General features: G+C 40.8%; 2 protein-coding genes across 2 annotated transcripts; one reads left to right on the forward strand and one right to left on the reverse strand.

Moving 5' to 3' along the window:
- Positions 1 to 395: 395 nt before the first annotated feature.
- On the reverse strand, positions 396 to 13,250 carry ttf2 (transcription termination factor, RNA polymerase II). The gene is made up of 23 exons (XM_080038150.1): positions 13,154 to 13,250; positions 12,813 to 12,918; positions 12,126 to 12,212; positions 11,890 to 11,959; positions 10,843 to 11,754; positions 10,458 to 10,578; positions 10,119 to 10,301; positions 9,707 to 9,864; positions 8,463 to 8,544; positions 8,127 to 8,237; positions 7,872 to 8,022; positions 7,621 to 7,726; positions 5,996 to 6,180; positions 5,687 to 5,840; positions 5,392 to 5,483; positions 4,972 to 5,057; positions 4,413 to 4,555; positions 3,303 to 3,482; positions 2,722 to 2,780; positions 2,099 to 2,252; positions 1,758 to 1,840; positions 1,430 to 1,504; positions 396 to 1,004 (listed from the first exon to the last, which is right to left on the reverse strand). The coding sequence occupies exons 1-23, from the start codon at positions 13,179 to 13,181 to the stop codon at positions 860 to 862; spliced, it is 3,471 nt and encodes a 1,156-aa protein (XP_079894276.1). The 5' UTR covers positions 13,182 to 13,250; the 3' UTR covers positions 396 to 859.
- Positions 13,251 to 14,386: 1,136 nt separating this feature from the next.
- Positions 14,387 to 25,590, forward strand: cpap (centrosome assembly and centriole elongation protein; the record flags this gene model as incomplete). Its single annotated transcript, XM_080038501.1, has 18 exons — positions 14,387 to 14,776; positions 15,574 to 15,700; positions 16,148 to 16,375; positions 16,553 to 16,688; positions 16,875 to 16,980; positions 17,451 to 18,263; positions 18,793 to 19,624; positions 19,817 to 19,949; positions 20,241 to 20,406; positions 20,624 to 20,755; positions 22,692 to 22,823; positions 23,175 to 23,274; positions 23,480 to 23,631; positions 23,745 to 23,834; positions 24,244 to 24,384; positions 24,569 to 24,653; positions 25,058 to 25,178; positions 25,398 to 25,590. 18 exons carry the CDS (start codon positions 14,387 to 14,389, stop codon positions 25,588 to 25,590), a joined length of 4,077 nt encoding a protein of 1,358 aa, XP_079894627.1.
- Between the last annotated feature and the right edge of the window lie 302 nt (positions 25,591 to 25,892).

Below are 25,892 nucleotides of genomic sequence, written 5' to 3' on the forward strand. Positions count from 1 at the left end.
AAATGGCCGGCTGCACAAAGTAGCCTACACCATGGAGATAGCAGTAAATCTGTAAGACAAAAATATGACATATTTATAAATAAATGTAAACAATATGTTTTCATCACCCACACAGTCACCTCAAAATCAACAGTGTTTTGCTAAGTGACAATATATTAAACGATTTTATATTGCCAGAAAACCTTCAAATCCAAACCAAACATTATACATCTGGATTTATCTTCATAACATTTTGAATTGATATTTCATTTCAAATGACTTTGTACTTTATACAGAAAGTAGTCACATAAAGTTCCATAATCCGTATTTATTAAAACATCATTCAAAAAATACAAGAATAAAAACGTAAAATATAGAGAACAAAACTCCACTAGGAATACAGATAAATGCTTTAGGACAAACAAAAGAAAGGGAAGCCTCATTTGCACCAAAAAACAAGTAGTACCTGACCTTTTGGTCACATACAGCATTTGCACTCGGACACAGCCAATAAATACCACCGTGTTGTTGCATGATAGTGTGCATATTAAATTACTCAAATTGAGGATTTTGATTTCCAGCTTCAGCTCAAAAGCAGCATTTATAAGGTAACAGAAGTTATACATATTCTGAGTGAGCTGAACAGAGGTTTTCACTTTAATTAAGTTAAACTATATGTTGTGTAGCAGTTGTAGTTGTAGATAAGGCCCCACAAATAAATCATAACATGGAAAATAAACTCTAAAAATGTAGGTAATTTTTTCTTATTAGGCTTTTCATTCATCTCTGAATTTTGAATGTGTATGAATGAACAGCTCTCTGTTGTTACAGCTGTGGGTTTCATAATGTGGCACACAGCGTCCTTCAGTTCTCTCCGGTCTCAGACACCAAATATGATCCTGAGATCTGCCAGGGAGAGTTTGGTGAAGGTGCTTCCTGTTCCTGACAGCACGTTCTGGGCCAGCTCCTTCTTCTTCACCTGCAGGGTGGAAATCTTCTCCTCCACTGTGCCTTCACACACAAACCTAGAAATACATACAAGCAAAATACTGTTTATTAATAGACATAGGCAAAATTACAATATATTAACAAGGCACTTCAACAGCCTTCAGAAAAATGAACTAATAATGAAGATGCATGTAAATTAAAGTCTAGTTAAGATCCAGATGTCCATGAACGTTTTTATTCCGAACCACCACAGGAAAACATTACTAATGAATCCGTAAGTTAGATCTTTTGCTTATTTGTTGATCTGTTTTATGCAATTTTAACTGTATTTTTATGTAGCATTCTGTCACTTTGTAGCCATAGTTTGGTTCCATTTTTATTTCTTCTCTAGGATTCGCTGCATCTGTGGTATTTTGTAAGGCAACTTGTAACTCTGCTTCTGGCGCTATATTGAAAAAGTGTATTATAAAAAAAATAAAAATATATTATTATGCATACACACCGGTGAATGGTAACATCTTTAGTTTGTCCAACTCTGTAGATTCGGTCACAGGCCTGATCCTCCAAAGCTGGGTTCCTGTCAGAGAATACAGGGGTCTGGTCAGTGATTTGAAAACTTTCCTTTACTTATACTACTGAACATGTCAAATATTTTCTCACTTCATAAGTAGCATTACACATCCATCCATTTGTGATGATTAAAAACACCACAATAAATGGAATTAAAAAAAAGACTGTCATAAATAAATAAAAGACATACTGTATATCTGTATTTACAAACATCAGTAATGACACTCTTTTGTTTTTGTGCATGTCAGTGTGCATCTCACCAGTGCATGTCAATGAGAAAGAGGTGATTCCCACCAATGAGATTGAGTCCAACCCCTCCAGCACAAAGAGAAACTAGCATCACCTTTGGAAGGAAAACAGAAATATAAGTCAATGTTTTTTTTGTGTGTGTAACCCATTATTTTTTTTAAATGGAAACCTACTTTGACTTTAATTAAAGTTGTGTGAAACAATGCACTTAATTGCATATTTAATTTTTATAACCATACAAGTTAAAAAGTAATTTACTTTTAATTTGTTTAAATTGTTAAATAGTGTTCATACTTGTATAAGAAACACCTGCCGATTAATCTAAAAGTAGTAGTAGTAAGTTGAGCTGTACCTGTGGGCCTTTAGGGTTAGTGTTGAATTCTTCCACCAGGTCCATGCGGCGTTTGGGGTTGACTGTCCCGTCTATAACAGCGTACCTGAGGCCCATCTCCTTCAGGTGAACCGCAACAATCTGGAGCATGCTGGTCCACTGGGACACGATCACACTACACATTACAAGAGGACATACCATGTGGATTAAAATATGATGATATATATATTTTTTTAAGTTTTCAACAACCATTTAGCACACACAAATGGAAAAATAGCCATAACATACAACTAGACAACCTGGTTACTGCTGTGGTTAAGGATAATCTAAAGTGGGTCAGTTGCAGTGAACATTTACAGTTTAAGAAATATAAGTAGTTAATATGTTATTGAATGTATAATGCGTTCAAAAGATCCTATAGCTACAGGTACGTTTTAGAGAGGACTTCAACAAACAAACCACAAAGCTTCTGAGTGGAACTTGATTGAATTGTCAACTACAATACAACTATATTCACCCGATGTGTCTGTCTGCCAAAATAACTTTTTTTTTTGCTGAAAGGATGAATAAATAATTCAAAAGTCAGGCAGATTTTCAAGTAAAAGTGGATGAAAGCAGAGTCTGAGATGAGTGAAATGTTTTACCTTTTCTGATCATCACTCTTCTGTCTGATTGCCTTCAGCTCAGAGATAACGGCAGAAATCTGCAAGATTGAGGTGGAATTTAATTTGTTGTTAAATTTTGATAAAAAACAGCAACAAAAGTTACACAGGAAAAGTTGATAAAAAAGAGACCTATACCTAAATAACTAATATATGATCAGTCATTAACCTTTCAGGATGGGGCCATGGTTGAGAGAGTACATTGCACATATCCGACCAAGCAATAGAGATTCAAGATTCACAAACTTTATTTGTCACGTACACATGATGCAGGATGTGAATTGAACGAAAAAGTGGCTATTCTTCTAGGGTTGTGCAATAAAACAACACAATGAAATAGAGTAAATAAAGTAGACAGCAACTATAGAGGGACTGAGAAACTAAAATGGAAATAAAAAAAGAGGAACATCCCGATTTGCCACAATGCTGTAACAACACCTCTTGTTATTTTAATCCCTTGGCCTCCGGTGAACAAAAACAATTGTTATATTCTGAAAAGAGGGCGTGGTCTATGTTAATCCATCCATTAAGGACTCATTATCACCTAATCTAGGGTCACCTACCTTGGTGCTCTCACTGGTGTTCTCAAACAGCTGTGAGGCAAAGCGGGTGCCGTTCAGGGCCACAGTGTCTTTGAGGTCGGGGCCCGATGGTGAGGGGCTGGAGGAGAGGCACAGAGCGTTGAGCTGCTCCTCCAGAGACAGGACGATCCCGTCCCCCTGCAGCTCTGTGGAGTCCAGAGTCTGGCAAGAAGAAAATCCAACAAACAAGGTTATTTCATGCAGTTTGTCTTTGTGTATCAAATGCCAGAAACAATTCTAATTCTTGTGGTTTACTTATACATATTACTATGGACATTTATTTATTTAGTCATGAGCAAATATTATTTGACTCTCAACCCTCATTTCCAGACATTCTCCTTTGTAGGAGGGCTATGCATCATGAGAGTAGAGTGAAAGCAGTGTCAGCCATGTTTCCATTGTGGAATTTAAAGGTGCAGTGTGTAATATGACCTCATCAAGAAAGTTCTACAAAGTTCTAGAATGCAACGCTCCCTGGGTAACCCCACCCCTTTAGAATAATAACAGAAGCTACAGTGGCCTTCAAGGACAAGAAAAATTCTAAATTTTAAACAATGCACCTGATGACATTCCAACTATGACACTTTCAAGATGGCGGCACTAGGCCTTGGTCCAAAATATGCAGAAATATGGACATATATGAGACCCTTTCTAAGGGAACAAAAAATTATTAAATTAATTGTTTCAGCTATTATGCACTAAATTAAATGTACTTATGGATATTATAATTACTTTCTACAAAATCTGCTAGGAAATAAAACCCAAAATTCTACACACTGCAGGTTTAAGTAACTTAAAAGTAAACTCAAATCCTTTAGTCTGATTAATCATTTTAAAAAGCAAGATATTTAAAAACTGTTTTTGTGAATGTAATTGATGAGCTTCCTTGATCAGTTACTTTACTTTATCCTCTAGTTATTCTTATTCTATAATGAATTGACCCCTTTTGTAGTGTGATTTACTGTGTATCTGAGCATGTCTTTTTGATTGAGGACACAACTGTTAGTTCAAATAGTATGTATGTGTGTGTGTGTGTGTGTGTGTGTGTGTGTGTGTGTGTGTGTGTGTGTGTGTGTGTGTGTGTGTGTGTACCTTCTTAAGAAGTGACAGGTGACAGCAGCACTGTCGGAGGCGCAGCAGCAGAGACAGGATGTGGACAGTGCTGGACGCCTGTTGGGGCTGCTGGGAACTGGACATAGCCGGGTCTGACTGGGACATACCAAACTCTTGGGCCACTGAGGAGGGAAGAATGATTATTACTATCCAGGTTTGACTTAAAAGACTAGTCAGATTTTATTCACCCGAATGGAAAATTCATAAAATTCATAAAAAAAAAAAGCAGACAAACTTTGGGTTAAACAGATAAGTAAAACTAAGAAATGTGGGTAATAGCAAACAAATAATTTTAAAATTTGTATTTCATTGAGAACATAATAGATTTCTTCTTGATGAATTTTTTGTTCCGGCAATATCATCACACAAAGAATAATTTATGTGCCTTAAGAAAATATTTTTAAAAAGGGTAAGTAATCCTTGGACTGAGGCACAAACATACACAGGTAAATCCAACAATCACAATATCACAATTGGGGTGGTATTCCCAACCCACTCTGCTTCGCCACAATTATCAAACAAGCAGCTGACCGTTCACCTTTGTCAAAGGGATTGGATGTGGGAGTGCTTCCTTTGTTCACTTCCTTTCCTTCATGTCTCTTCAGGTAGTTCTGCAGAGTAGATCTATAGGCATAGAGTGGATAGACTAGTAAAATTAACATCCTACAGTCATATATTTATTTTTATTGATTTAACATTTTAAGCCCCAGTTATCTTGAGGATGGTAATTTTTTCTTCTCTACTTCTAAAAGTATTCCTGTGGTTGCTACGCCAAAATAGATACCAAAACAAGCAGTATCCTACAATTCCTTAGCATTTTCAGACTTAGGCTAGTTCATCTTAGCTGCTCAGTTTGAAACCTTCCTAACCGTAAAACGAAAGAGTGACTACTACACTGTAAAAGACTACAGAAGATGGGAGATGTTTACTCATATCATATCATTCCCAATCATGTTACCTGGACTGGGCAAAGACCACGTCATACACAGCCTGTTCGTCCTGGGACAGTTTGAGTTGATGCACCTCGCAGGTCCGATCAGGAAGAGACACCTGAAACATGTCAACATTTCACTGCAGTCAAGAGTGAGTGTTTCAATCAATCCACACCTCAGTTGTATCTTTCAAAGAGTCTGACCTGTTTGAGCAAACAAACCGGCAGCACTACCATTGCAGGACAATATAAAAGAGCAGGTTTGTGGACTTCATAATGAGTTTCCAGAACACAAGAATAGCAGTTGTGCGTCAGTCCGTACCAGAGGTTTTCCTGCGCTATCCTGCTGGTTTTTGGTTCGTCGGAGCAGCAGAGTCCTGGTCAGGATGTTGAGTCTCTCTCTGCCTCTATTGGAGCCGTTGTCCACCTGAGCTTTCCACAGTTTGTACTCGTCAAACGGAGAACAACGCAGGAACCTGAAAGGTAGACAGACACAGGGTGAGTGAGCTGAATCACATTCCGATTAAGTGTGGAAGAAACAATCGAAAAAAAGAAAAAAAATCTAATATACCTTGATTTCAAGCAGAAACACAAACATAGGAAGTAACTCTTGTATTTATTGTTGTCTTACTTCAGCAGTGAGTACATATCCAGCAGGTTGTTCTGGATGGGTGTACCAGTGACAGCCCAGCGAGCCCGAGCCCTCAGCTGACACACGGCCATGGAGGTCTGCACTTTGGGGTTTTTGATGTTGTGTCCTTCGTCCAGAACCACCCGGGCCCAGGTCACTCGCATGAGAGGAGCTGAGCCTGAAGGCTTGGTAAAAAAAGACAAGGGAATGACTTGCAAAAGTGTAAGTACTTGTCCGCTTTCACATCTTAGAGGCAGAATCTTAAGTTACATCATTGAAGCTTTTAAATAAATATACATACAGTATAAACACTCACCGGCCACTTTATTAGGTACACCTGTTCAATTGCTTATAAAAACAAAAAGCTAATCTTCCAATCACATGGCTGCAACTCAATGCATTTAGGCATGTAGACGTGGTCAAGACAACATGCTGAAGTTAAAACAGAGCATCAGAATGGAGAAGAAAGGGGATTTAAGCTACTTTTAACATGGCATGGTTGATGGTCCACGGCAGGATGGAGCCATGCTTTCATGTTGTTTACACCTAATTCTGACCCTACCATCTGACTTTCACAACTGAAATCGAGACTCATCAAACCAGGCAATACTTTTCCAATCTTTTATTGCCCAATTTTGGTGAGCATGTGCATATTGTAGCCTCAGTTTCCTGTTTTTAGCTGACAGGAGTAGCACCCAATGGGGACTTCTGCTGCTGTAGCCCATCTGCTTCAAGGTTGGTCGTGTTTTGCGTTCAGAGATGGTATTCTGCATACCCTGGTTGTAACGAGTGGTTATTTGAGTTACTCAGTGCGTTTCCATGGCACAACTAGATTGGATTAAGACATGTATCGAACTAGACACTCGAACGGACCGTGTCACTTGTCTGAGTATACATGGCCTTTCAGTAATCGGATAAATGTCCGATGCATGGCTGTCTCCACTATGCTTTCAACAGTCACGTCCGGTTCCTTTCCGGCCATAACCCATGGTGTAGCCTATAACGCGCAGGCACACAAGCACAGAACGAGAAGTCCGATATGCGATATCCGATCCCTGTATACATGCAGAGAGAATGACGACTATGAACGAGTTATCTAGGTGTTCTTATCCGACTTCTCTTGTCCGTTATTGTGCCGATTTGTGTGCGAAGTAGATCGGATAAATGTGTTTACATGCAGTTTGAAAGTCCTGTTGAAGTCTTATTCGTTTAGTTACCCGATTATGAGTCTGCATGTAAACGCACTGACTGTTGCCTTTCTATCATCTTGAACCAGTATGCCCATCCTCCTCTGACATCAACAAGGCATTTTCATCCACACAACTGCCGCTCACTGGATATTTTTTCTTTTTCGGGCCATTCTCTGTAAACCCTAAAGATGGTTTAGAGTGAAAATCCCAGTAGATCAGCAGTTTCTGAAATACTCAAGACCAGCCCTATTGGCACCATCAACATTGTCATGTATAAAGTCACTTAATCCCCCTTTCTTCCCCATTCTGTTGCTCGGTTTCAACCTCAATAAATTGTCCTGTCCATGTCTACATGCATTGAGTTGCTTTCATGTGATTGGCTGATAAGTTAACTGATGTACCTAATAAAGTGGCCGGTGAGTGTATATTACTTACCACAGAATCAGCATCTTTACTGGGTTTCTCAGCATCCTCCTTCTGGACTGGGATCTCCTTGGAGACCAGACTGTATGTGGTCACCACCACGTCATGACCTGCCAACCTGAGGGACAGAGACTGAAATCAGTCTGACTGTATGTTTTAACAGTCCAGTTCAATCCCTTAACATAGGAGCGTCAAGCTGGAGCTTCATTAATTAAACCAATTAGATCCTACAAGTGGTATGTATGTGTGCATGATTCTCTTACACTTTTGCACTTCTCTCGCGGTTGGGGCCGTGGTACACATAAACAGTCAGCTTCCCAGGCTTTATATGTCTCGCAATCTCCCTCTCCCAATGGTGGATGAGAGAGGCAGGACAGATGATCAGGGTGCCATTAGAAACCACCACGCTTGAGTCTAAATGAACAAACCAACAAAGACAGGATTCAAAACTGGCACACTTCAATGATTACATTTCTGTATTCTAACAGAACTGAAAGAGTGAAAAAAATTAGAATTACCAGTTTTGGAGATCCAGCCATCCTTCTTTTTATCTTCGTCTTTTGCCTTTTTCTTCTGGGCCAGAATGAGAGCAATCACAGTGAGGGTTTTCCCCAGACCCATGTCATCCGCTGAGAGACGATACAGACAATTACTATGTGAAAAAGTTACTTAAGAAATTACTTTTTGTTGTTAACAAAAACAAAGAAATGTCCATAATTAATGTCATTGTGCCCCATAGAGGGTTTGAGAAAAAATAGATTACTCACCGACTTGCTTTTACCTCTGACAAATTATTCTACCATCACCATTGTAACGTCTTTAATTAAGATCATGTCAAATTACAGTGAACATACCCAAAATTCCTCCACAGGGATTCTGGTTTTCCCTCCAAAGCAGCCAGGCCAACGCTCTCCTCTGATGGGCCAGGAGCGTCACCTGATCAACCAATCACAGAAGGACAAGGTTATTACTTACCAATCAAAAGAGAACATGGGGGCTCTGTGTCCTTACGGCCCCCACACACATCCTACCTCTACTGCGCGTCTACCTCGCGTCTGCGTCTGACTTTTTGTCACAGACTGTGAAATCAACGTAGAGCGAGCACACATCCAACCTCAGACGCACTGCTGAGGCGCGTCGGAGGCACGTCTGCAGCGACGCTCCCCTTCACCTCAGGAGGCTCGCCTATTTTTTTTCTGAGAGCAGCGCGTCTCTCTCGCGTCTCTGTGCTAACTGATAGAGAAATACTCTGCTGACAGTCATACCAGCAGCATTCACTCTAGTTACACGTTTACCCGGTGTGTTTATTTCAAAATAAAACATCCCTCAGTCGAATAATCCCTTTATTTCACGATTTAATTGTGCAATCAAAATCCGAGGGATTTAAAACCTAATTTTCAATTAGTTCCGGCATTTCATTTTTGAATAAATGACACATATAGAGATCCAATATAGTGAAGAAATAAAAAAGATCATGATGAGCGCAACAGTTTTCCGTTGCTCTATCTGTGTCTACGGCCTTCTTCTTCCCCGACCACACCCCCCCTCTCTCTCCCGTATAAATCAGTAAAGTGATTTTTGAAATACTCTGCTGAGAGTCACATTGACTTCATACTGGCAGCTTTCGCTGTAGTTTCACCATTTCCTGGTGTGTCCCCTTCAAAATAAAACTTCCAACAAGCGAAAATATGGCAAAAAAAAAGAAAAAAAATGGCAATGGGGCGCACGGATTACTGTCCAGACTCAATATAAATCATATGCATCATAGATGGCATGAAAGAACTTCATTTTAAATGGGAATTATCTATGAAAACTCTATGTAGAAAGATAGGGCTTTTAGAAGCAGCGCTGCAGCAGCAGCAGCTGCTGAGACGTTGCATGTGTGTCCGAGAAAAGTCAGAGAGAGGCAGCAGTAAGGTAAGGCGACGCGCTCCAGAGGTAGACGCAGGATGTGTGTGGGGCGCGTTAGCCAACAGGTGAACCATTTTTGTATTTTTAAACACGTAGGAACATATCAATAAATGCATCATTCTCTGAAGTCTTGACAAATCTCATGACTAGTGTCAGAAATTCTGAGTGAAGGAAAATGGTGTGTAACCTTGATGCCTTTTGGGTCTGGAACCTCTTCTTCAGGGCCGGGGCAGGACTCCAGGGATTTGTGGAGATGGTCGATGGCCTCAGAGGTGGCATTTTTCACCGCCAGCATACGGTTGTCAGTCATCCTGCCACCGTAAAAGGCCTGGGCCTGTGGGTTACCTGGACACAAGAAGGAATGAGAGTTAGGGGGTTTGCATGACTGTTAAACAGAAACCAACAAAGAAAAAATTAATTATGAGAGAAACAAAAATAGGGGACGGAGAAAGACCTGATGCTACAAATTGTTGTTGTAAGATAGATTGAAATACACAAGTTTTATTTCTTCAAATAAACAAGAGATGATAGTGGGCTGACAGAATTGTCTAAAAAAAGAAACCAAACAATCACAGACATTTTTTATCTGTTTATCTTACCTCCATATGTCTGGGTGTGTCCCTGGCTCATTTGGAGTCCAAGCGAGTTACCAGAGGCCTGGTGTTGGGACATGCCCGGGGCTGGGGGGGCGGGGAGCAGGATGGTGCCACCCTGCCGGCTGAATGGGTTAACATGGATGCTACCCGGACCACCATTACTGCTACTACTTCCATCCTGGGACTCTGAAAAGTGATACGTATAACGTACATTAATGATGCAATGGTGCTTAATCTCCTTTTCTTTACGAAATGGCAGTCATTATTCATCTATATTTAAAACATCATACATTTTTACATAGTAGACTATTCAAACATCATTTTGTACAGTGAGTGAGTTACCAGGCAGAGAAGCAGCAGTGAGGCTCAGAGAATCCAGCGCATCCTCCAGCTCTTTGACCTGAGTCTTCAACCTCTCTCCTTTATCTGGCAGAGCTGCTATGTTCACCACAGACAGAGTGGCCTTAACGAGAGAGGATAGACATACTGAGATAAATATGGACACATGGAAAAGATAACCGAACCCTACGGAGAACCTGGTTTGGTTTGCCAAGTCACACAACATATTTACCTAAATAAAAGTTCTTTACCTAAATTCTTTATTGATATTAGCCCTTAAAAACAGTATTGGTCCAACTCTTACACTTTATTATTAAAAGAGAATGTATGACATGGTTTGCTTTCAAAATCTGTCAACTGGACAATAAAGGCGTGCAAACTAACTCACCTTTTTCTGTTGGAGTTGAGCAGTGAGCAGGCTATGCAGCCCTCTGGGATCTTGCTGCAGACCGTTGACCTTAGAAGCTGGGTTGAACCCGGGGAAGGCCGTCAGGGTCTTTTGTACGGCAGACACAGGAGGAGTTTTCTGAGTGGCAGGTTTCACCGACACCACCACTACATCATCATCATCATCATCATCATCGTCATCATCATCATCATCACTATCGTCATCTTGGTGCTTTTTAGTTTGACTTGATTGTGTTGGTTTGCTAGATGTGGGGCTCCTTTTCTTATCACTGTTGTCTCTGTAAGAATGAGTGCTACTACTGGGTGCAGATTTAGAGACACTCTCTTTTACAGAAGGTTCAGTTTGCTTAACCAGACGAGGTTCGGCATCGGCTGGTGTCTTGGGCGAGTTCTTGTGAGGATCCCTTGAGCCTTGAATAGTTTTGTCAGGATGAACATCTTTGGTGATAGTGGTAGAAATAGTTTTTCTTGCTTCTCCTCGCTCTGTGTGGACCTCTTCAGTCTTTTCTTGCACCTTTTCAGAGATTTTTTCCGCACTGTTCGCTTTGGGACCGTTCTTCTCCTCATCTGAAAGTCTCTTCTTTACCTTCATCCCCGGTGGAAGTTGTTTACCTCGGTAAGAATCCGATGAATCCTCTTTGTCTTTTTCTACCACTCCTGCACCGCCGCTCTCCACATTTTCTTTCTGATAACTTTCTCTTCCCTTGGCCTTGGAACTTGCCTCACTGCCTCTCTCCTTGCCCCTGTTCTCGTCACCTTGAGCACACTGTTTGTTTCTCCACTCAGAATCCTTGTCCGTCTTGATGGGGGCCTTGAAGGGATTGCGGACAGGCGGCAGGCAGGACGGTGGACGCTGCGTGTCCGCGAGAGGGTTTCTATTTTCTTTCTCTGGCTGAAATGATGGAAAACAACAAGACATTTTTAAATGGTTCAAAGACCGTTTTTTTAGGAATGTGATTAAAGACACTCTCTCAGAGCTGGAGGTTACATAAAAAGGCGCAAATGGGGAAATCTGTGTCAGTCTTACTGCAGTCCAAGGCACGTTTCCACACCACCTCTGGCCTGCTTTTTTACCCATAATACACCGGTAAAACAACCTGGAAAAATAAAAACAAGACTTGAGTCAGGGGTCTATTGCAACCAACCTGAGACTTTGTAGTAGCAGTTGCAACAGGTCTAATCTTTTATTACTTCTATTCTAAGTTGTATAAGAAAATCATTCCTTTTTTGGACCAGAAAACCATCCAGCAGCAGCACACCCACCTGTGGCTCTGCTGTTGTAGATTGTAGGTGAGAGCTTGGAGTTCCACCATCGAATCTTCATGATTGAGACAGTGGGACGGTGGGATGCTGGAAGAGATGATAATGATAATGCAGATCAAAGAACAGGAACATAAATCTTACTTATATGATAATAGTTGACAAGGACAATGGTCAGACTCCGACCAAGTATGTATAAGGTCATGGCTGATATGAATGGGTATGTATACCAAAATAGAACGTTCCTAAAAAGGAAAATTAAATAATTGCCAAACAAAATGTATGAAACTGTATCTAATTAATTGTATTTACAGATGATTCAGATGTTTAGGTATAGGATAGTGAACTCATGCATCTCTGCCTGGATGTACTTGAATTTGGGACACTTGTGCACTTTTTAATGAACATTTGATCATGTTATCATTTTGCTTCTGGAACTATAGAATTTCCCTGATGCGATTAATAAATTAAAGAAAAGTATTTAGATCTGACCACAGTATTATTTACTAGAGCTACTTTATTGAGGGACTTGTAGATTTTCTCCTACAATATTATTGCAGGTTTATAATCCATGTAACTGCTGTAGAGGGAGCTAGCATACACCTTATCCTTTGCCATCCTTTTAAAATTGATCTGTCTTAGATAGAGGGGATCGTTGAGGAAATATCTGCCCCACGGTGATGTAAATACCTGGCCAACTGAGTGAAAGGACAGCCTTGCTTATCAACGCAGACGTAAAAGCTTTTGCCTTTACTTGGTCCATCTTTTACGCCCGTTTTTAGCATACACAGGCAGCCTGTGTGGAGACATAAAAAACAAATGATATACTTTCAACTCACTGCAAGTAAACGAGGGAAATGGTTGAGAAAAAAAACATAAAGGTTAGGAAATTTAGACAGACCATCGAAAGGAACTGCCTTGTCATGCACATTGTAAATGTAACAAAAACAAAACTTCTGGAAACACAACAAAATGTCTACCTTTCCATTTTATAACTAACAATTCACTATTGTTAACTAATTGCGACTTACCGTGGACATTACATAAAATCTTTTCCATTGTCCTGGCACGTTTAGGTTTAGTTCAGTCCAGTCTGGAAGTGGAACGATATAACGTGACAGACATTCAATATTTTCGTATGAACCAATCACAGCTGTCAGGAAACACTTCCGGTGTGTAACTATCAGTATAGAAGTTTACGCACAATAAAGTTAAACAAATTTCGCATATTTACAATATAAATGGAGATATAGTATTATATATAGTGATATTGCGTATCCTAAATAATAACACCGGTCTGAAAAATAAAACAATTAAGGATACTCCGGTTTGTATTGGCTCGATGACCTTTATTGTGAAATAGTTACATGCAGTGAGACCGGATATAGTTCGTCACTATTTTGCCCCAAACATTTTCTTTTTTCAAAACTTGTACACATTTTAACAACTATATTTGATTTACTTGTACACATTTTAACAGCTATATTTGATTTATAGGAAACCAAAAACAGATGTTATTAAAAATTGTGAATTCAAAATAACTTGCGTTTGTTAATACAGGTACACTACATTACCCACAATGCAACAACTGATTTGTAGTCATTTCTTACTCTCGCGGGCTTTGTTTTGTTATGGCGGCAGGCTTTGAAACTTCTGTTTATGTTTCTACAACGAACGCTTTAACTCTATTAACACCGCTTTTCGTCCATGTAACAGGTAAAACACATTTGTACTTAAACTTTTTTTAGTGTTGCGTTTTTCTCTGGCTTGTCAAAACAGTGTCAAACATGTTAAAAATAAACGTTTTGTATCTCACGTCAAACGTCGCCTTCTACAGTCGATTATCACCAAGCCTTTTAAAATAATGAATGTACATGTCAGTGCACCATTACACTTTTGGGACATAACCTACATGTTATGCATGTTGTCACGCTGTCAATGATTTAGCCATGTTGTCTTCATGAACAGCTGTGATTTAGTTCGCTGTTGCTAACCAAACAAACGCTAATTTAAACTGACACTGTGCTGTCGTCACGTGCGATGATGTACATTTTAACCTGGAAGCCAGACACTTATTAATATAGCGCATTACCTGTAATATAGCTAATTACCGGTTACTATTTATAGCTTTCTTGGATCTATGCGTCATCTAGCTAGAGCGAATTAAACGGTGTTCATTGATGTGATTAACCCCCTAACTTGTCACCGTAATCTGTTTTTCAAATCCAGGATTAGCGAGCCCTGTCTAAGACAGCGCCGTCATCATGTCATCTCCAGCCGGGCTCCAGTTCTCGCAGGCAGACTTCCTGGCCCGGTGGATGCCAAGTAGCACAAGAGCTGGGGTCATCCTCAACCCGTTCCCTGAGTTGGCTGGCACGATGCGAGGGATCTCTGCCACGGGATCCCCGCCGCCCCCTGGACCAGACGATTCATTCGCCTCTGATTTCGCACCTCTGCCCGAATCCGCAGATAGCAGCTGCCTGGGTGTGGATTCATTTGCCCGGTCAACTGGAGGAGAAAGGCATGTTACCGACAGGCCTGTGACTGGACTATCCTCTGTGCCTCAGAGAAACTCAAATGGAGAGTTGGACAGTTCGGATGAAATGGCAAGAACATCATCACAGGATCTGCCCCTAACGATTAAGTTGGAACAGGTAAATACAATACTGCATTTCAGGATCTGGTGTCTCATACAATTGATCAAGGGTTGAGAGACAAATATAACCTACCTGTCACTGATAATTTTGTGAGCTTTTTTAATATCCCCAATCTGGGTGTCAAAATGAACACTACAACACATTTTAGATAACATATTATCTGAAGTACCTGACCATGCTCTTACCACAACCATGTTATATTATTTATATGATTTAGGTTCCCCATTAGTTATTACTGTAGTAACAACTATTCTTCCTGGGATCCACACAAAACAAGACAAGACATTACATAAATGCTTCCACAATGTCAATAAAACAAAGAAATATGTGAAAGATATGGTATGTATTACTACTGTAACCTTCACATTTCCTTCTTAACAAATATTTGCGACAAGCAAACCATGGGCACGTCGTACCAGTGCAAATTAGTGTCCCTACTTAGGTAAACACCACACACACGCTATTATAAGGCTATTCATATTAAAAGGGCTCAGAGTTGGGGACGGTGTGGACCCATGTACGTCAGTTTTAATTTGTGAACTTCTCAGTATGTCTAGCCAAGTGTACAACTATGGAGAGAAGCCCAAAGTTTGCATTTCTCGAAATCTCTAAGGTGGGATAAGTGATTGCATAAGCTCACAGGTTAAATACAGTCACAGTGTGACTGGTGGGTTAATTACAAGTCGAGTTTCGTTGAAATGCCCCTAAGCCATCTGTAAAACCTTTGTGAGACACTGTGGATAAGAGCGTTAGCTAAAAAGCTTATTGGAATATAACATTGCGTGTTTGTGCAGTTGAGGAAATGGCAGCAGCACATGCAGGAGCAGCTAAAGGCCCATCAGCTGGAGGAACTGCTTCGCCTCCAGCAGGAGCAGCAGAAGCTTCTGGGAATGATTGACGGACCCCAGGACTGCACCGGAGGTAAAATGGACGCAAATGTGATCATGAGTGTTACTTGAGATATTAAATATGTAGTTTGGAAAATGATGTGTGTGCCTTGTATTCCCCTTTGCTTCCTCAACGCTGAGTCATAGCTTCTTCCTCTATGTATTTTCGATAGGCTTAATCAACTTTGTGTCAACAGTTTGGCGATGGCTTGAACGTAACCGACACTCGTTTGAAAAAGTTACACACTATGGCTTTAAAACTATGCGTTTGGAATTTAACACATTTCTCTGTTATTTTATCCTTATTCTTTTATCCTTATTTTTTTTCTATCTAGTTAAAATGCGTTATCATTGTTTATTTTCCTTGTTTATTTTGTTTATTGTGTGTTACCTATGTGTGTGTCTCCTTGACACACACACAGTTGAAATATAAGTTACTATTATTACACACTGAGTGACGTGATTATAATGTATCCTACAGATGACACAGAGAACTCAGGGCTGTGGGTAGCAGAACGGGGAGAGAACCTACGCCAGGGAGCCCAACAACATTATGCAGAGGCCCAATACACCACTACCGTAAACTGCCGTAGGGCCCCACAGAGCGCCACCTGTGGCCTCCGACAGGAACAAGAGCTCTCACCTGTAGGGAGACAGCAGCGGCTACCAACAGGTCAAGATCATGAGGAGGTGGATGATGAGGAAGAGGGTGAGACAAATGTTTTTTTAAGCTTAAGGTGGATACAGAATTTGTAAACTTAATTTACATCTGGGGTACAGTAGCCAGCACAGGCCTACCCCTGACTTTTGTTTTTCTAAATATTTGACATGATTGTGGAGATAAATCACTTCTGTGTGAAATTCTAACGGTGTGTGTTTTCTGCAGCTAAGTGGAAGTCCAGAGAAGACGATCAAGAACTGAATGACGACACTAGCATTTTTCAGGAGAATGATGACACGTTAGAAACAACTAATGGTGCGGATTTATCAAAAGACAACAGCGAAAAAGTCTTCCATGACAGGTAAATTTATATTCCAACGCTGTATTATTCAGTGTTAAAATGAGACTCTCGTGAAGAGATAAGCCAAGCCAGTCATGCAGCATATCAGTGTTTGTGGCTTGTGGTTTACTTTTGTATAATGTTGAGTGCATTGTTTGACAATCTTGTCTGTATTCATACCTGTGTCTGTGTGTGTGTTCTCTCCAGACCTATAAAGTCAGGAATCGGGAGTCAGAAGAAAACATTTGAGGAGATGTTGGAGGAGCAACTGCGGCTGGAGGAGCAGAGGCTGAAGTCTGCCCGGCAACAGCAGGTCAGAGAATATAACAAGGGTCTCCTTACGCATAGTCAAACGTAAATCGGCAGTCTGTCCTAGAACACAGAGGACTGTGTTTGTAAAAGCAGGAGAATGGAGAAAGTTCATTTAACTATAATCAATTGACATATAGCACACTGACAATCTCAGTCCAACCTGAATGTTCGACATATTTGTTACAAGTTTGATTTCATCCACATTGACTATGATTTTACAGCATATCCCGATTAAGGCCCATACCCTGGTTAAGACCATATTCCAAAAAAGGTTTTTACATGTGCATCAGCTACGGGATATTCACGTTTACATGTAAATCACCGAAGTACGCTAGTAGTAGAAGCATCATCAGTCATGGCGATGGCTTGTTCTTTTCCGGCAATAATTCCTGTCCCATCCAAGGAAAACATGTTCTGTTTTCATGGCAGTGTCTTAGTTGGTGTACTGATTGTGTCTCCTCATCCTTACAGAGTGAAGATCTAGCTGATGCTGGTCATGCGCCTCCTAAGAGAGCTTTTCTGAGGCGAGGCGAGGGCCTCTCAAGATTCACCAACACTCGCAATTCCTCGTTACCAAACATGGCGGTGCAGAAGGACCCCAAACCAATACTCCAGGCCAGAGCAATCACACGCAGCAACTCAGAGCCTACAGCTTTCCAGAGAGGCGGCACAAACGCCGTCCAGCGGGTTCCAGTCCAGCGAAAAACCGCCACGCTCAACAAGGAAAACAAACTCAGAGGAAACGGTTCTTCATCTCAGGAAATCAGAGGTGAAAGAGTTGAGAGCAAGGCGGCACGGACAAAGGTTTTGGGAAGTCATCAAAGACAGAACACAGCCGGACTGGAGTCTAATCAAACTGAACCAGTGGGTAGACAAACCAAACAACATCAACCGGGGCCAGTAAATAATAATAATAACAGGAGAGTGGGTCTGTCAGCTCAGTCCGCAAGGAGACATAGTCACAACAACCTGCTGCCAAACCCTGTAACCAAACAGGTGGGGACGTTAAGAGGGACGGAGAAGGCTGGGCACAATGTAGCGAGAGAGAATAGTAGCGGTGCAAAGGTGGAATCAGCAGAAGGAACATCTAAAGTAGTGGTAGTAGGAGGAAGAGGAGGGGGAGACGGACTTCCACAGGAGTCCTTTGAGGTGTCGTTCCAGGAGAAGCTCCAGCGGTGGGACTGTGACCTGCGGATGGAGAACATGGAGCTGGGAGAGTTTGAGCTGCTGGAGGAAGCGGCCGAGGAGCTTTCCTTCTCATCCAACTCCTCCTTTGTCATGAAGGTGCTTTCATTCACTCATCACTAGCGGTGCTGTGTTTAAAATAAGGAATATATTCTCAGTTTTATCCTGTTCGTACACTTTTTTGTTAATTCCAAATGTAGCCTGTTTGACACTATTCAAACGATATAAAATTCTTAGTTTCGAATGTGGGGATTGCAGAAAACAAGCACTTGGCTGCAAGAATGAATGCACATCTTCCAGTAGTTACAGACTTGATTGTGTGGACCTGCAACATACTATTACATTGGGTCTGTTGACTTTAAAGTTGTGTGATTTTAAAGACAATACATGATTATTAATTATTGGGTGTGGAGTAGGGATAGTATTAAATAAGTTTATAGTGTGAACTACTCCTTTTCAGACATTGTTAAATTGGTTTAGTATTTTCTTGATATTGTTTATCTATTTTGTCGATTCATTTACTTTGTTTTTATTTTTATCTTTATATAAAGATATATTTTATATAAATATTTGTTTCTATCACGTTTGGAAAAAAATTTAAAATAAATATTTTGTTCTGTATTTGCAGGTTCTTCAGCTGGACCAGCTGCGGATCTCCCGGGGGCTCAAGCCGAGACGTCTTTCCTCTACCCCGATCAAGTCCCCTCCCAAAGGGGCGCTGAGGAGGTGCAGTAGCGCTGGTGGTGGTTTGACTTGTACAAGCAGTTCCACAAACTCGGAAGCATTTGCGGTGAACATAAGAGACGATACACTCAAGAACAAAGTGAGCATTGACGATAAACGGGAACTGGACAGTGAGAGAGAAGACCTGCACGAAATCTCCAGTGTCTCATCTTGTGGTGGGTCTGAATTTGAAGACCAGGAAGTGGTGTTTAAACCGTCTTCGTTTCCAAGCAATGTTTGCTTCCCCACACAGTCTAACCCGCCGTACGACAAGCGCTCGTATCAGGACGAGGACAGTTGCAGGGATTCTGCTTCGGATGTGTCACCTGCTGACGATGAGGAGAGTGACAGCGTTCTGAGCAATGCTGACCAGTCCACTCTGATAGAAGACACAGGAGGACTGCAGATGGGGAGAGTTGTGTTTGACGACAATGACACTTGGAATGACCTGGAGGAAGACACTGCAGTGACCACAGCCAATCACAGTAGAGGAGTTTGTTTAGCCTCCAAAGCAACAGCCAATAGAATCTCACCACCGGAGCGGACTTTACAGAGGAAAGTGGCAGTGAGTAAAGTTGTGGAGCTGGATAAGGACACGGTCATTGGCTCAGATCCTCCTCCCGCGACGCAACTCATGACCAAGTTGTTCCCCTCGCTGAAGCCAAAGTCCCAGAATGCACCTCTCCCTCCTGCTGCTTCTGTTGCTCCTGAGTCCAATATGCCAGAGGGGGACACAGGTGAGATTAACATGTATTGGCGTTTAAACAATATTACTTGTGTCAGTATTTTTATTCTTAATTAAGAATCAGACAGGAAGCAGAAAAACATTTATTTTGATCCCTGAAGAAGTTAAATATTACATATTCAATTGGTGTGTACACAGTAGATATTATTTTAAGTTGTCTGTGTGTGTGTGTCCATGTCCCCAGGCCAGCAGGTCCAGTCTAGACAGCTGAGGGAGAGGCTGGTGGAGCTGGAGATTGAAATCGAGAGATTTAAGAAGGAGAATACCGCACTCGCCAAACTCAGACAGGAGAACGAGAAAAACCAGGAAAATCTCAGGTGATTATCCGTCTGCACTTGTTTTAATATAAATGATATCACCTCCACCCAAAAAAACTGAGCCACCTACTTATAGTTAAAAAGAAATGGGTAAAAAGTGGTAGCACAAAACTCTTAAATATTGTATAACAAACATCTGATTACTTGCACTTATCTCTTCAAATGTGTATCCACTTCTCTATTATCCTTACCATGTCCTTTTTTTGAGTGGAGACATTTTGATCACTTATGGGATTGCCTCTCCTTGCCTATGTGATTTATATGTACTGTACTTTGCTGTTGTTTCTGTAGGAAAGAGCGTCTGGAGTTTGAGCAGATGAAAGCAGAGGAGTCGGCCAGGTTTGAGGAGCACAAGAGAGAAGAGAACAGGAAGTTGCAGAAGGAGCGCAAACTGTTTGAGAAACATGCGTTAGTCGCCAGAGCTATTCCAGACAAGAAGGAACGAGAGGAAATCCAGGTGACGCATACACAAAACGTGCTTAAGGCAGAATGCTTGTGTATTTGCAACATTTACCTTTAAATCATTTGGGCCAACAGTGAGAGGTCATACTTGGGTTCAAGAGAATGTTCTACAATTTGCTGATCAAGAGAAGTCGTATTCAAAGTACTCGTGTTGATGTTGTGTTTCAAATAAAAATTCAGCCCATAATCCTGGTCTTCCTTGTCCCTGCCAGGTGTTGAAACAGCAGCTGGGCTCCCTACAGGAGGAGCTGAGGGGGAGAGAGAGTCGCTGGGCCGCCACACACAGCCGACAGAGGCAACAGATCGACTCCCTCAATCAGGAGAACACTTCACTACGGGACGAGGTAACACACCTCACCTCTGGAAAAACACTCGTTAATGCAATATTGTAAATGCATTAAAATGTCCGTTCAATTGCTTTTCCTTGACCTGGGACATGTAATTTAAATATTTATATCTGATCACAATGAGAGATAACGAGAATGCATTTTAATACAAGGTATTGAATGCAAATAGCCATGAATCATATGTGATAATCCAAAAATGTATAACGATCACATTTTAATAACAGGTGCAAATGCTGAATTTAGTACTTATTTGCTATTAGCAGCAGCCTTACATTTTTATACACAGTGGCTTGCAAAAGTATTCATAACCCTTGAAATTTTCCACATTTTGTCACATTACAACCACACACGTACATTTATTGTATTGGGATTTCATGTGATAGACCAAGACAAAGTGGTGCAACATTGTGAAGTGGAATGAAAATGAAACGTGGTTTAGATTTTTTTTTTATAAATAAAAAGCTGAAAAGTGTGGCGTTCAGAAGTATTCAGCCCCCTGAGTTAATGCTTTGTAGAATCACCTTTCGCTGCCATTACAGCTGCAAATCTATTGGAGTATTTCTCTACCAGCTTTGCACATCTACAGACTGATATATTTTGTCCATTCTTCTTTGCAAAATAGCTCAAGGTTCAGATTCAGCATCAGATTGGATGGAGAGTGTCTGTCAACAGCAATTTTCAAGTCTTTCTCAATATTCTCAATAGTTTTTAGGTCTGGACTTTGACTGGGCCATTCTAACACATGACTATACTTTGATTTAAACCATTCCATAGTAGATCTGGCTGTATGTTTAGGGTAGTTTTCCTTCTGGAAGGGGAACCTCTGCTCCAGTCTCAAGTCTTTTGCAGACTCTAACAGGTTTTCTGCCCTGTATTTGGCTCCATCTATCTTCCCATCAACTCTAACCAGCTTCCCTGTACCTGCTGAAGAAAAGCATCCCCGTAGCATGATGCTGCCACCACCATGTTTCACTGTGGTGATGGTGTGTATAGGGTGGTTTGTAGTGTTAGTTTCCGCCACACATTGCATTTTGCATTTAGGCCAAAAACTTCACGTTTGGTCTCTTCTGACTATGCATGGCTTTTGGCAAGGGTTGGAGGAAGGTGCTCTGTTCAGATGAGATCAAAATTGAAGTTTTTGGCCTTAATGCAAAATGCAATGTGTGGTGGAAAACCAACACTGCACATCACCCTATACACACCATCCCCACCGTGAAACATGGTGGTGGCAGCATCATGCTATGGGGGTCCTGTTCTTCAGCAGGGAAGGGGAAACTGGTTAGAGTTGATGGGAAGATGGATGGAGCCAAATACAGGGCATAAAACCTGTTAGAGTCCGCAAAAGACTTGAGACTGGGTGTAGGTTCACCTTCCAGAAGGACAACTACCATAAACAAACAGCCAGATTTACAATGGAATGGTTTAAATCAAAGAATAGGCATGTGTTAGAATGGCCCAGTCAAAGTCCAGACCTAAAAACAATTGAGAATATTGAGAAAGACTTGGAAATTGCTGTTGACAGACGCTCTCCATCCAATCTGATGCTGAATCTGTAGTTGGAGCTATTTTACAAAGAAGAATGGGCAATAAATATCAGTATGTATAGATGTGCAAAGCTGGTAGAGAAATACTCCAATCGATTTGCAGCTAATGGCAGCGATAGGTGGTTCTACAAAGCATTGACTCAGGGGGCTGAATACTTTTGCATGCCACATTTTTCAGTTTTTTATTTATAAAAAAATGTAAAACCACGTTTCATTTTCATTCCACTTCACAATGATGCACCATTTTGTGCTGGTGTATCACATAAAATCCCAATAAAATAAATGTACGTATGTTTTTGTAACGTGACAAAATGTAGAAAATTTAAAGGGGTATGAATACTTTTGCAAGCCACTGTATGTTTTGACTGACTTTTGTCTTTTCATTTTAGATCCGTATGTTGGAAAAGCTCCGTCTCAGTGCCTGGAAGAAAAGCCCTGTCAATGCAGAGAAAGACACAGAAACCAAAGACGCTCCCAAAACCTCTGAGAACACATGTGTCACCAAAGGAGTGAAGTTTGCTGTAAGCATGTTTTGTTTTGCACCATTTGATATTTTTTATATTCATGTTATCTGGATTGTAGTAACAGCACAAGTCTGTCTGTGGTTGGGATCGTATATTCTAATTTGAATGATCACAAAAGCTTTTCTCAGACTTTAATTTCTTTATTAGACTGAAATGTAATATTGTAAATTAGTTAGACCAGGACAATATGGGAGAAACAGTTGGTCCTTAATATTGATTTACTAGTTTATTTTATCTTCACGCATAAGATGATTAACTACCACACACATTGTCTATTTGACCAGATTCCATCTTCATTTGAGTCACTCATCTTGGCCCAACATGTAAATCTGTCTTGTTTGTTTCCAGAGCCCTCTTGCGTCCAGAGTAAGTGGCTGCAGTCCTCCACAAGGCGGCGCTGTTGCAGTCTCTAGAAGGAACTCCAAGGAGAGCGGTCACGGTTTCACAGGTACAGTGAAGAGCTGCCATTCACACAGATTTCTGTCATTGATCTCTTCAGATCATTGCAGACATGTACTTTCCTAAAGGTTTTTTTGTTTTAAGGATTAAGTCATTTAAGTATTGATTAACACACTTATGCTGCGGTTATCAATCTTGTTATATTTAAAAGAAATCACATGAAGACTTATATGTTCTCTGTTGATTGTCATCAGGCAGAAAGAGCAGCCTGAGGAGGCCTTCAGCACCAGCCAACTTCTCCTCCTCCTCGTTACTTGGAAGCATGAGGATAGAGGAGAGGCCTACGCCCACCAGCAAGAACCACGACAAACCACCAATCCAGGAACCTTCACACAGCTGCTCTATGGTAGGGGCATAGTTAATGATGTTCTCTCTCCTGCTATAATGAATCCTTAACAGAACACTGCAGGTTCTTTAAATAATTGGTTGTTGTTGTTATTTGACATCTTGTTATCATAGAAAACAGATCCTCTGCCAAAAGAACCAGAGTGCAGCGAGGCGGAGTGGTCGGAATCGACTCAGGAGGTTATCACACACTCTGATGGAAAGGTGAGAAAGATGTATCAGAATTTTTGTATCAGAATATGAAGTCCTCAATAACTAAACTGCTTCTTCATGGAAAACACTAATTGTTTTAAAATATACTGAGATTCCAATCAAAGAAATGCCTATCAGCAGATGGTTGGTTTAACCAGTCACAATTAAATCTACCTAACCTGCCACAATTAATCATAACAGAATGTAATGGATTACAAGACAAAGATATTAGCCTTATTACATCAATATAATGCAAGAGATGTGAAAACCTGTGTAGTTACAGGTCACTACCCCCAGACAACATAAGTTATATCAAAGTTGAAATGAAGAAGTGGTTTTGCAGTGAGTTTGCTTGTTGTCGTTATTTTTCACATGTTAATTGTATATGAGTTGCTGATGGAGCTGTCTTTGACCCTTACAGCTAGAGAAAGTTCTTGCCGGTGGCGATCGCCTTATCGAGTTTCCCAACGGAACCAAGAAGGAAGTTTCAGCAGACGGACAGACGGTCACTGTCACTTTCTTCAATAGAGACACCAAACAGATCACAGGCGACCAGAGAGTGGTGAGACCTTTAGTAAACTTCATCTAAACTTTTCTATTAATGTAAAATTATTGACATTTCTTTGATTGTATATATTAAGCTCACAGCTGAATAATTTTAGGAGTCTGCTCTATAAATAAGCTAATCATAAAAATACCTTTTGCCATGTTAAATATCTTATCACGGCTCTGCTCTTTACTCTCAGATCTATTTCTACGCTGACGCACAAACGACACACATCACGTACCCAGACGGCATGGAGGTCCTGCACTTCCCCAACAACCAGACTGGTGAGAGCAGATGATCAGGCACTAAAATGCCACGTTTGCCTTCTATTGTGAGAGTTTGAGGGAATTATTATGTGGATTAACATTACATTGAGAATTCATGACTAATATTGCGGAGGGTAAATATAGTGCAATAAATGGCAAATAGGGTTTTTCCAGTTGTGGAAAAAAGTACTACGCTTTTTAAATTGAGTAAAAAATAAACTTACTTTACTATGAATGTAGATCCATACATTCAAAGTTTTACTTAGGTAAAAGTAAATAATTATTAGCATAAAAATAAAGATTACATTAAGGTGACGCCCTAAAATGACACTCAATTTGTAAAATTATAAACCCACCACCAAACGGCACCAGTTGTGATTCATCTAGACTCCTCATGATACATTGTTTTTTTTCTGCTCCAGAAAAGCATTTCCCAGACGGCCGTAAGGAAATCACCTTCCCGGATCAGACTGTGAAGAACCTTTTCCCTAACGGCAGAGAGGAGAGCGTGCTGACTGACGGGACCATCATACAAGTCAACCCGTAAGTACAGATATCAGCTCCGGATTTGGTATTACCATTAAATGCTGCAGCTAGTTATTCTATTATTTTCTCTATAAATGTCAGAAACTGAAATAGTAGCTTTATAAATGATTAAAACACTTTTCTAACACTCTGAAAATGTTTAATAGGCATGTGCCTTTTTAATTTAAAATTCTCATCTACTTCCACCTTTAAATTAATGTGTGCTGCCTCTCTCAGGGACGGTACCAAGGAGATCCATTTCAACACGGGCCAGAAGGAAATCCACACAGCTGAATACAAGAAGAGGGAGTATCCGGACGGCACAGTGAAGACGGTCTATACCGACGGCAGGCAGGAGACGCGCTACCCAACCGGAAGGATACGGGTCAAAGATAAAGATGGGAACGTCATCCTCGACAACCGGGCGTAGTAACACCATCCCTGCGTTCCAATAGCCATACGTCAATACTTTTTAGCATGCCAGAAAAATATTTAGGATGTCCGATACATGCATTTCAAAAAGCAGTATGCCAAAATTGCCATTCCAATTGCATGTTGTACTGTGGGATTCAGCATGCTTTAGTATGGTATAAAGAAAATGTGATTTGGAAGGCAGGGAATGTCTCAAAGCAACCTGTGAACATCTGCTTCAAAGACTAATGCAAAGTCACACAACTCTTGTCTGTGCCCCCCCCTCCGCAACATTTCCTACTTTAGTCTGTCAATACAACC

The sequence above is a fragment of the Ammodytes marinus genome, assembly GCF_949987685.1.
Source record: "Ammodytes marinus genome assembly, chromosome: 12".
Lineage (NCBI taxonomy): Eukaryota > Metazoa > Chordata > Actinopteri > Uranoscopiformes > Ammodytidae > Ammodytes > Ammodytes marinus.

Coding starts and splice junctions, on each gene's coding strand:
- ttf2 (XM_080038150.1), bottom strand. CDS start 13,181: ATGGAAAAGATTTTATGTAATGTCCACG. Junction 11,960..12,125: donor CTACAACAGCAGAGCCACAG/GTGGGTGTGCTG, acceptor TTATTTTTCCAG/GTTGTTTTACCGGTGTATTA. Junction 5,484..5,686: donor ATAGCGCAGGAAAACCTCTG/GTACGGACTGAC, acceptor GACATGTTTCAG/GTGTCTCTTCCTGATCGGAC.